At 46.6% G+C, this 12359-nt stretch overlaps 1 protein-coding gene across 3 annotated transcripts in view; it reads right to left on the minus strand.

Moving 5' to 3' along the window:
* Positions 1–12359, minus strand: part of LOC134948445 (protein Niban 2-like) — a 106953-nt gene that overhangs the window by 3439 nt on the left and 91155 nt on the right. For all 3 annotated transcript variants that reach the window (XM_063936421.1, XM_063936420.1, XM_063936422.1), the window contains exon 13: positions 1725–1832. In XM_063936421.1, coding sequence (XP_063792491.1) covers positions 1725–1832 — 108 coding nt within the window. The remainder of the gene's footprint in view (positions 1–1724; positions 1833–12359) is intronic.

Genomic DNA, 12359 nt, shown 5'->3' on the forward strand with positions numbered 1-12359 from the left:
GTGAAGGCCTATGCTGTACCACCTGTGCTCCTGCCTTGCTCGTATAACTACCTGAACGGGATCCGGACTGAAAGTCGACAGTAACTAGGTCGACAATGTCTAAGTCGACCACTATTGGTCGACAGTAACTAGGCCGACAGGGTGTCTAGGTCGACATGTTCTAGGTCGACAGGTCAAAAGGTCGACATGAGTTTTTCACCATTTTTTTTCTTTTTTTGAACCTTTTCATACTTAACGATCCACGTGGACTACGATTGGAACGGTAATCTGTGCCGAGCGAAGCGGTAGCGGAGCGAAGGCACCATGCCCGAAGCATGGCGAGCGAACGCGGTGCACTAATTGGGGTTCCCGGTCACTCTACGAAGAAAACGACACCAAAATAACATTAAAAACTCATGTCGACCTTTTGACCTGTCGACCTAGAACATGTCGACCTAAAGACCCTGTCGACCTAGTTACTGTCGACCAATAGTGGTCGACCTAGACATGGTCGACCTAGTTACTGTCGACTTTCAATACCACACCCACCTGAACAGTAGCCAACGAGATAGGGTCTCTCTGCAGTCTTATTGATCAAGTAGCCATCTAGCAAAAGACTTTCAGTGACTTACAAACAACTGTGTGTTGGATAGAGAAAAACATATTTTCAGGGTTTTGCCTTTATCAAGAAGTGATGAATCACACTACTTGATCTATATAAATCGCTCTGTTGCTATGGAGTAACTACGTACCCCAGCAAGGCTTCTCGTTATTATTGACAGATGGTTATGTGCTGGAGGGGGACGATGGGGGATTAATTTAATGTTTATAATTGATTTATAAATACCAGCAACAGACTAAACGTCTTTTTTTTATTATATAGCTTTAAGTATTACTCCTACATCGTGGTCTTTGCTTTGTATTTCACAGCCATTTTCTCTTTCCAGAGCTTTCCTAGTCATTGGTAAACATTGTGCCCTTCACCACCACCACCTCCTCTTCTCACTTAGCTGCCACCACCTACCTCCTTCTCCTACTCTCACTCACTGCAGCTTCCTCTCCCTTTACTGCCGCCTCCTCTTACTCTTCCTTCTCCGCCTCCTCTTCTCCCTTAGCTGTCCCCACCTCTTTCTCCACTCCCTCGCTGCCGCTTCCTCTCCCTTTTACTGCCGCCTCCTCTTACTCTTCCTTCTCCGCCTCCTCTTCTCCCTTAGCTGTCCCCACCTCTTTCTCCACTCCCTCGCTGCCGCTTCCTCTCCCTTTTACTGCCGCCTCCTCTTAGTCTCCCTTCTCCGCTACCTCTTCCACGGTTCCGGTATGAAGGGTCGACAATGTAAAAGGTCGACCACTAATGGTCGACATGGGCAAATGGTCGACAGATGAAAATGTCAACATGGATTTTTGGACTGTTTTTGGGGTCATTTTTTCCGTAACATGACCAGGAATCCCAATTAGTGTACCGCGTCCCCTTGCATTGCCGCTGCGCTCAGCACAGGTTACCGTTCCCAATCGTAGTCCATGTGGATGGTAAAGTATGAAAGGTTTTCTTTTGTTGTTTTTTTAAAAGCCATGTCGCCCTTTTCATGCCTCGACCATTTGTCCATATCAATGTCTAATGAGTGTCGACCTTAACACGGTCGACCATCTGAACGGATACCCTCTTCCACCCCCATTACTACCACCCCTGCCTCCTCCTCTCACCTTCACCAGCTCTGTCCTATTTCATTCCCCATCTCTTCACTCACCGATTTGCAGGTAGGTGCCATCTTCTTTAGAAGGAATGGGATGATGATCTGTAGTAATGCTTCTTGGAAAAACTTCTTTCGGACACTACTGCTGTCATAATCATATTTCTGTAAGAGACGTGTGAGATGGTGAAGAAACAGGGCAGGGAACATAGCAACAGAATAACCTCCAAATGATAGTAATAGTCATCTCATTTTGATACGGTCAGCTATATTGTGATTGGAGCGTCTATGTAACATTAGTACGTGCCTTGCTTAGGTAAAATACAGCAGACTGGGCTCTTCCCTCCCCTCCCACCAAATAGCTTTTTCTGAAACACCGCAGATCTTGAGCCTATAGTTGTCTGGCCAGTGTTCTAGTCTCACAATGATATCCGCTTTCAGAGGGTTGGTAAAGTTTATCCACAACATTTTCAGCCAGCCAGCTAGCCACCACCGTTCCTGTAAACACAATCTTTTATACATGATCGCCTTGCTTTAGAGTCTGCGCACCATTTAAAATCGTTGCACTGCGTATAATTTAAGACCGTATTCCAAAATGTGCGGATTTAATTATTTGCAAACCCTACCCCCAAATAAAAATAAAATAAATTAGAATAGGAGAAATCCTACTTTACAGAGGGATGAGGGGAACCTTGAAAAACACAAAAGAAAACATTCTCTGGCTCAGGTATGAAATGACCGCTCGCGTTTTGCATTTAACAGCCTACATAAGGGTAGCTGATTTCTGTTCATATCTCCATAGGCTACGATCAGATATAGCTATTGGGAGGTAGCGCGAGAAGCCGCCTGACATCCGCGGCTATTTGAATATGGCAGCTTGTGTCTGAATGTCTCACGCACTTAGACCTTAAGATATGGGGCTCATTATGCATATTGTACATGATAGATGGAAAGGAAATAGCACAAAAGGGCTTTGCACATAGAAAAAAACAGATTACATTTGGTGGCATATTTATCACAATCCGCATCTAAGGTGGGATAAATTTGCATTGTGTGTGTTTGAATACATCACAGGGAGGTATGGAATATTGCATGCAGGGACAGAACTTGTGAGAAAGCTCTATCCCTGCAAATCCGCTCCATGCAGCTCTCTGGGTTTTTCACAAAAAAAACCAAGTGCTGCTGGGACACGGGGAAGCCCTAATAACGCTATCTGTAGATAACATTATTATCACAGGGCTTCCGCCAGTGGCTTTTTTTTTCTTCCTTCTTTTTAACAATTAGATTTTAGTAAATTAAGCCAGATCGTATTTTTCATTACAAGTATGGGAAATGCGATCTGCTTACTAGGAAGATGCGGTGCCCTACCCCTTGAGGCACCTAAAGAAGTAGTAGAATTCTGGGGCTGCAGGGGGAGGAGTTTACTTTTTAAAGCTACAGTTTAATTTAGGTGTCAACTCCAGCCCCAACCTGCAATCCCATGGTCCAGTGTTCCCCAGCCTTGCTGACACAGAAAATGTGAGTTTAAGGGCGTAAGAATTTTTTGCAAATTCTCCCCCAAGTGCCCATTAGTAGATTTAGGTGCTATGAAAATAATGTGAAGGGTGTGAAAACACCCCTTTTCACATTATTTCAGTGAAAATAATATTGCTATATATGCCCGTTGGTAGCAGTCGCTGGCAGAAAATAGGATTTTGGTACTTACCAGGTAAATCCTTTTCTTTGAATCCATAGGGGGCACTGGAGTACTCTTGGGATATGGACGGTGCGTAGCAAAGGAAGGCACATTTAAATATTTAAATGAGCAACCCTCCACTTCCCTCCTCCATACTCCCAGGATCCTCAGTGTTTTTTACTGAGCCGAATAGGAGCGACAGAGAAGTGAACAATGGAGAATTACTTACATTATAAAATAACGGACAACAATAAAGTTGACACATAACGTTACTGACAACTAAACAGTTGACACCATAACCGATAGAACTTGAAAGTTTAAACCAGTCGGTGAGAATGTGTTACCATAAGATCCCCTGAACTTACCACAAACCAGGTAAAACTGCTCTGGGTGGGCGTCCAGTGCCCCCTATGGATTCAAAGAAAAGGATTTACCTGGTAAGTACCAAAATCCTATTTTCTTTTTCATCCACTAGGGGTCACTGGAGTACTCTTGGGACGTACCAAAGCTTCCCCCGTGGGCGGGAGAGCTGTTTGGCACCTGTAACACTAGGCGGCCAAAGCTAGAAGCTGATGCCGCAACGTATCAAACTTGTAAAAGCGCACCAACGTGTGCACTGCTGACCATGTAGCCGCACGGCAAAACTGCGTCGTAGAAGCCCCACGATCAGCTGCCCATGAAGTTCCCACAGAACGTGTGGAATGAGCTGTTACTAATGGAAGCAGCTGTAACCTAGCATGAAGGTAAGCTTGACGTATGGTCAGTTTAATCTATATGGATAAGATCTGCTTAGAAGCTGGCCAACCCATCTTTGGCCGCATCAACGTATTCGTCTTACGAAATGTAGACGTTCGGGATACATAAACGCGTAATGCGCGTACCACAACCAAAGTTTCAGAATTTCCTGTTAACACAGGACCTACTATTGGTTGATTGAACTACTATTGGTTAATTGATGTGAAAAGATGACACTACCTTTGGCAAGAAAGCGGGATTCGTCCGAAGATCCGCTCTGTCATCATGAAACATTAAATACGGTGGCTTGCATGACAAGGCACCCAAAGTTGAAACACGACTTGCCGAAGCTAGGGCTAGAAGAAAAATAGTTTTCCAAGTGAAAAACTTAATATTCACTTGTTGTAAGGGTTCAAAATATGAAGACTGTAAGAAATCTAAAACCAGCTTCAAGCCCCATGGCGCTGTAGGTGGAATGAATGGAGGCTGTACTCTGAGGACACCTTGCAGAAAAGTGTGTACAGACGGCAATAGAGCCAAACGTTTTTGAAATTAAATTGACAAGCAGATACCTGCACCTTTAGTGTAGATAAACGCAGTCCTCCATCTAACCCCGTCTGTAGAAATAACAAAAGACGGAATAACTTGAAATATGAGGTCGGAAACTTCCGAGCTTCACACCAACCTATATAGGCACGCCATATTCTGTAATAATGAGCTGCCGTAACCGGCTTCCTAGCTCGTAACGTGGTTGGTATAATTTTTTTTTTTTTGGAATGCCCTCTTTCCTTAAGAGTGCGGTCTCAATAGCCACCCCGTTAAACGCCGCCGTGCTAACTCGGGGTAAAGGAACGGACCCTGTTGTAACAGGTCCGGACGTAGTAGGAGCGGACAAGGATCGTCTGCGAGTAGCCCGCGGAGATCCGAGAACCAAGCTCTCAGAGACCAATGAGGCGCTACTAGTATGACTGTGGCGGACTTTCTTGTGATCCGTTTTAGCAACAAAGGGGAGGAGCGGAAACGGTGGAAATAGATACACGAGGCTGTACAGCCACGCGATTGTGAGCATCCGCCGCCACTGCCGTTGGATCTTGCGTTCTGGACACATACTGGGCGTTTGGTGATTGTGGCGAGATGCCATCAGGTCCACTTGAGGGTAACCCCACCTCTGGAACAACATGTGAAACACCTTTGGATTTAATGCCCATTCTCCTGGATGAAAATCCCGACGGCTGAGATAATCCGCCTCCCAGTTGCCCACTGCCGGAATGAACACTGCCGACAATATCACTTGGTGATGCTCGGGCCAAATGAGGATTCGAGCTACTTTCCGCATTGCCATGCGGCTTCTCGTTCCTCCTTGTTTGTTGTATGCGACCGCCGTCGCGTTGTCTGACTGCACCTGGACAGACTGAGACCGAAGCATGTGCACTGCTTGTCGGAGCGCATTGTAAATTGCCCGTAGTTTCAGGACATTTATAGACAGCAATCTTTCGTGATCCGCCCAGAGACTCTGGAGCTGATAATTTTGAACTACAGCTCCCCAACCTCTGAGTCTAGAGTCCGTCATTAGAATTATCCAATTACAGGCGCTGAATTGTTTTCCTGCGGTTAGATTGTGTACTTTGAGCCACCAGATTAGAGATACTTTGGCCCGTGGCGACAACTTCACCCTGTGGTGAATCTGCAGATGCGAGCCCAACCACTGTGCGAGCACATCCAGTTGAAAAGGACGTGAGTGAAATCTTCCGAACTGAATCGCTTCGAAAGCCGTCACCCTTGTGCCTAAGAGGCGAATGCACAAATGTACAGAGACTGTGCGTGGCTTGAGCACGAATTGTATTAGATGACGAATACTCTGTACCTTATGTTTTGGTAGGTAATTTCTTTGATCTACCCTATCGAGAATCATTCCTAGGAATTGAAGTGATTGAGACGAATTCATAAGTGATTTCTTGAATCTGACAATTCCACCGTGTTGAACTAGTGGTGAAGGAGTATTTGTTGAACTAGAGCTGTGATGAGAAGGTTATCTAAGCACAGAACCATTATCACCAGCCGGGATCTGAGAATAACTTATTCCAGACATCACCCCTGTGACAACCCGAGGCGCTGATGAGAAACCAAACAGGAGAGTTTGAATGATGGACTGCCAACGTCTAAGTATGCCAGATGTAGTGGCAAAATTTTGAACACGCAAAAACGCATTCTTGACTTCTAGGGATAATATGATTTCAGTGGTTGTAAACCTGCAATCACTGACCGCATGAATTCCACTGATTGAGCCACTTTTGGTATATAACAGTCGGCCGGGTGCGGTACTACAAAAAAAATTGTAATAACCTTGAATCTAGGAGACACTGAATTGCGGTCTACAGAACTGCCTTTTTGTCTTCTGACACAGGCCGGCTAGTTTTGGATCTAGCCTTGACAAACCACAGCCAAGGTGGTAGACAATGGAACTCTATGTGTGATTGAACACTAATTATGTAACCGCAGATCTGTAACCGCAGATCTGTGGATTTCAGTAATAATGTCGAATGAGACATCCGAAGAATTGCTTGCACAAAAGAAGAAACAAGACAATTAAAAAAAAACCTTGCCATGCCATTGGCTTGGCAGCAGCCGTTGTGTCTGAACGACAGTTAAACCACCTTCTCGACCACGTGTAGTCGTGTCGTGTGTGTTGTAGAACAACTGGAAAAGACTGAGGTTTAAAAGATTTGAACCCTGGTGCAGTTTTATTTGTAAGAACTGGTGTGGCAATGGCTGTAAATAGACTCTCACGCCGGAGCGTGAGAACTGAAATTTTCTAATTTAGGAGTAAATAACACATTTTCGTGTAAGGCCACGTAAAGCGTCTGTCAACCACAAAGAGTGATGGACTACGAGAACTAACATGGCTGACAGCTATAGCAGACATGCGTAAATTCTCAGGCGATATACCAATGTGAGTAACAAGCCGTCGAAACTGTTCTGAGGCCAGAACTGGCTATTAACTACGTCTGCGACTATAATGTCGGTAACCCAAACCCCAACTACAGCATAAACATTGTCTTTAGCATAGGTGGAATGTCCACACTGACTAGTTATTAAGTGTAGGTGCAGGCGGGACCAGGACAGTTTTGACACCAATAAATGCTGTCATAGACTCTGGTATAGTGAATGCTTAATAATAGAATTAGAACTATGAACACACACATCCGCACAGGCGCTCGCTGCATTCTATCCTATAGGAACGCTTGCATCTGAACTAGGTTCCTTAGTGGCATTAAAACTCAGAACCTTGCGTCTGGCATTGAATCTTTTTGTACCACACAGCCGATGTTAGCATGCGCCCTCTGATGGGTACTGTTTATTTATTATTTATTATCAGTTATTCATATAGCGCACACATATTCCGCAGCGCTCTCACAGAGAATACATGACCCTCCAGATGAGCATGTGACTACGTTATAAACAGTTAGATGTAGCCGCTCAAAAAGGATTAGGATATATATCCGGATGCGGACTGGTATTCCCACTGTGCACGTGGACCCTTAGATAAGTAACGTGCACATAAACTAGAAAAGTATTGCTGCACACTTTCTTGTGACAGAAAATTCCTAACACCACCCCTGCTCCTCTAGTGGGGAAGTGTTGTAGGACAGCAGAAAAAAAAAATTCCTGGACAAAGAAACAGGAAATTGAGTTAAAATGGTGTCCAGCCATGTGCTTAGTGCCATGTGCTTTCACCATATGTTAAGCATAAGAACAAGAAACAATAGAAATCAATTTCCAATTTACAGTAATGTTAGTCACAACAGATCAGGCATACATTACATATTACCGCCTATATATACATATGTAATATACTCCCTACGTATATTTGACATACTACAATATGTGTAATAAATTACCATGCATACATTAGATATAACATATGCATATTATTCATAACATATGCCTGCAATCGGGATCTGGCATACCTGCGGATATAATCATCCCCCCCCTCCCCCCGTGTCCCGCGATCTCCCCCTGTGCAGCCGTAGTGCTCTCCCCTCTCCCACGGACATAGCTAGCGGAGGGGAGCCGGAGAGCAGCAGGGGACGGATGCAGAAGCCCAGCGGCGGCAGCCTGTCTGTCCGCGGCTGGGCTGAATAGCGGGCAGCGGGAGCGCACTGTGATCAGAGTGCTCCCGCTGAGAATGACGTGCGGCCCGAGCGCCGGGCGGCAGTGAGGCAGGCATCGGGCGGCTAGGTAGCGGCGGCCAGCGGGGTGTCTGTAGCGGCGGCCAGCTGGGAACATGGAGCGGGCGGCCAGCGGCGGAAGACCACGCCCCCAGCACCTGCTGTGTGTCTGGGAGCGTGCAGTACTGGGGGAGTGCACTAACCTTGCGGAAGCTGTGGAAGCTAACCGCATGCAGTCTCTCCCTCATCTTGCGGCAGCAGCGCTGAAAGCGCCTGTTAGAAAAAATGATGACTCCTCTGAAATCTCCTCCACCCAGCGTGTACATGTGGAGGAGATGGCCACTCAGTCCCGGACCCTCACTTCTCTGTAAGTGGGGAAGGGACCGCATGCTGCCTGGCTGACACGGCCGTGCTTCTCCTGCAAGCGCCCACGTGTCAGCAGCGGCTGGAGGCAGTACAATTCCGGACCCACACTTCTTAGTAAGTGGGGAAGGTATTGTCTGTAAAATCAATCAAAAATGAAAGTTGTAAAAAGTAAAATCAAACGTGAGCTTTCAGCTCATGATGTGCTTCCTTGAGGCACATAAAAACACTGGGGATCCTGGGAGTATGGAGGAGGGAAGTGGAGGGTTGCTCATTTAAATATTTAAATGTGCCTTCCTTTGCTACGCACCGTCCATATCCCAAGAGTACTCCAGTGACCCCTAGTGGATGAAAAAGAAATATGGATACAGGATGTAAGTAGCAAGGTATAGATTTTGTAGCTGGGGAAAAGCTCTCTCCTGGGAATATATAGGAAGTCGCTGTGTGCAATCCTTTAGCACACAGCCATCTCCTACTTTGTAATCACAATTTTTAACTGAGAAGAGGTAACGGCATACTTGCCTACCTGACCCTCTCCATGAGGAAGAAAATGCTCTGTTCCTGGACTTTCCTGGTAATATATGATTGCCATCACCTGTGGTGAGCTAGTTAATTGATAAGAAAGGTGTTTCACCACAGGTGATGGCAATCATACATTATCAGGAAAATCCAGGAACAGAGCATTTTCTCCATGGAAAGGGTCAGGTAGGCAAGTATGGGTAACGGTTGTATGGTTACTAATTGTACACAACTAATTCCCTACAGGAGGCGCCAGCGGAGAGCTGACAGGGTTTGTGATACACATGAAATTCCAGCAGTGGCTGCCAAAGTGGAAGACTCGCTAACTACTGTATAGAAGTTAAAAAAAAAAAATACCCAGGTCTCTCAGTAACAAGAAAGAGGGGAGATATTTTACAACAAAGTCAAGATTCATTCTATTAGTGAACTAATAAATACATATTATAGAGTTAAACATAAGCATACAATATCCTCATGGCCACTGGAATTAATGACGTTTTTTTTTACTAATGATTTAAGTCAAATATTCTCTAATCTAGAGTGTTAAAATACAGTCCAGACTAAAACTGGGTACACACCTATACAGTCCCGACTAAAGCTGGGCGCACACCTATACAATCCAGACTAAAGCTGGGCGCACACCTATACAATCCCGACTAAAGCTGGGCGCACACCTACACAATCCCGACTAAAGCTGGGCGCACACCTACACAATCCCAACTAAAGCTGGGCGCACACCTACACAATCCCGACTAAAGCTGGGTACACACCTACACAATCCCAACTAAAGCTGGATACACGCCTATCTAGTCCCGACTAAAGCTGGGTACACACCTATACAGTCCCGACTAAAGCTGGGTACACACCTATACAGTCCCGACTAAAGCTGGGTACACACCTATACAGTCCCGAATAAAACTGGGTACACACCTATACAGTCCCGACTAAAGCTGGGTACACACCTATACAGTCCCGACTAAAGCTGGGTACACACCTATACAGTCCCGACTAAAGCTGGGTACACACCTATACAGTCCCGAATAAAGCTGGGTACACACCTATACAGTCCCGACTAAAGCTGGGTACACACCTATACAGTCCCGACTAAAGCTGGGTACACACCTATACAGTCCCGACTAAAGCTGGGTACACACCTATACAATCCCGACTAAAGCTGGGTACACACCTATACAATCCAGACTAAAGCTGGGTACACACCTATACAATCCAGACTAAAGCTGGGTACACACCTATACAGTCCCGACTAAAGCTGGGCACACACCTACACAATTCCGACTAAAGCTGGATACACGCCTATCTAGTCCAGACTAAAGCTGGGTACACACCTATACAGTCCCGACTATAGCTGGGTACACACCTATACAGTCCCGACTAAAGCTGGGTACACACCTATACAGTCCCGACTAAAGCTGGGTACACACCTATACAGTCCCGACTAAAGCTGGGTACACACCTATACAGTCCCGACTAAAGCTGGGTACACACCTATACAGTCCCGACTAAAGCTGGGCACACACCTATCTAGTCCAGACTAAAGCTGGATACACGCCTACACAATCCCGACTAAAGCTGGGCGCACGCCTATCTAGTCCAGACTAAAGCTGGATACACGCCTATCTAGTCCAGACTAAAGCTGGATACACGCCTGTCTAGTCCAGACTAAAGCTGGATACACGCCTGTCTAGTCCAGACTAAAGCTGGATACACGCCTATCTAGTCCAGACTAAAGCTGGATACACGCCTATCTAGTCCAGACTAAAGCTGGGCGCACACCTATACGATCCAGATTAAGGGGTATATTCAATTAGGGTCGAAAACTGCCCTCTGTCGAAAAGACGGCAGTTTTCGACTTTTTAAGGTCAAATAGTGATTCGACCTATTCAGTCCCATCAGTTTTTATTCGACAAGTCGTGGAATTCGACTTGTCGAATAGTACGTGAATCGGCGGTATAGCTGCCGATTCACGTATTTTTGAGTGAAACGGGGCCAAATCCTGTCGAATTTGGCCCCGTTTCCGACCATCTCAGTCAGACATAAAAAAATATGTCGGATTGAGATGTGGGACCCAGAGGAGGAGAGGGGTGGGGGGAGGTATATGACGGGACAGCCGCGGGCAGACAGGGGAGAGCAGTGCTACAGCACTGCAGCAGGATGTCTCACAGCTGGGCGCACGCCTACACAGTCCAGACTAAAGCTGGGCGCACGCCTACACAGTCCAGACTAAAGCTGGGCGCACGCCTACACAGTCCAGACTAAAGCTGGGCGCACGCCTACACAGTCCAGACTAAAGCTGGGCGCACGCCTACACAGTCCAGACTAAAGCTGGGCGCACGCCTACACAGTCCAGACTAAAGCTGGGCGCACGCCTACACAGTCCAGACTAAAGCTGGGCGCACGCCTACACAGTCCAGACTAAAGCTGGGCGCACGCCTACACAGTCCAGACTAAAGCTGGGCGCACGCCTACACAGTCCAGACTAAAGCTGGGCGCACGCCTACACAGTCCAGACTAAAGCTGGGCGCACGCCTACACAGTCCAGACTAAAGCTGGGCGCACGCCTACACAGTCCAAACTAAAGCTGGGCGCACGCCTACACAGTCCAGACTAAAGCTGGGCGCACGCCTACACAGTCCAGACTAAAGCTGGGCGCACGCCTACACAGTCCAGACTAAAGCTGGGCGCACGCCTACACAGTCCAGACTAAAGCTGGGCGCACACCTACACAATCCCGACTAAAGCTGGGTACACACCTACACAATCCCAACTAAAGCTGGATACACGCCTATCTAGTCCCGACTAAAGCTGGGTACACACCTATACAGTCCCGACTAAAGCTGGGTACACACCTATACAGTCCCGAATAAAACTGGGTACACACCTATACAGTCCCGACTAAAGCTGGGTACACACCTATACAGTCCCGACTAAAGCTGGGTACACACCTATACAGTCCCGAATAAAGCTGGGTACACACCTATACAGTCCCGACTAAAGCTGGGTACACACCTATACAGTCCCGACTAAAGCTGGGTACACACCTATACAGTCCCGACTAAAGCTGGGTACACACCTATACAGTCCCGACTAAAGCTGGGTACACACCTATACAGTCCCGACTAAAGCTGGGTACACACCTATACAATCCAGACTAAAGCTGGGTACACACCTATACAATCCAGACTAAAGCTGGGTACACACCTATACAGTCCC

Source organism: Pseudophryne corroboree, chromosome 8 (assembly GCF_028390025.1).
Source record: "Pseudophryne corroboree isolate aPseCor3 chromosome 8, aPseCor3.hap2, whole genome shotgun sequence".
Lineage (NCBI taxonomy): Eukaryota > Metazoa > Chordata > Amphibia > Anura > Myobatrachidae > Pseudophryne > Pseudophryne corroboree.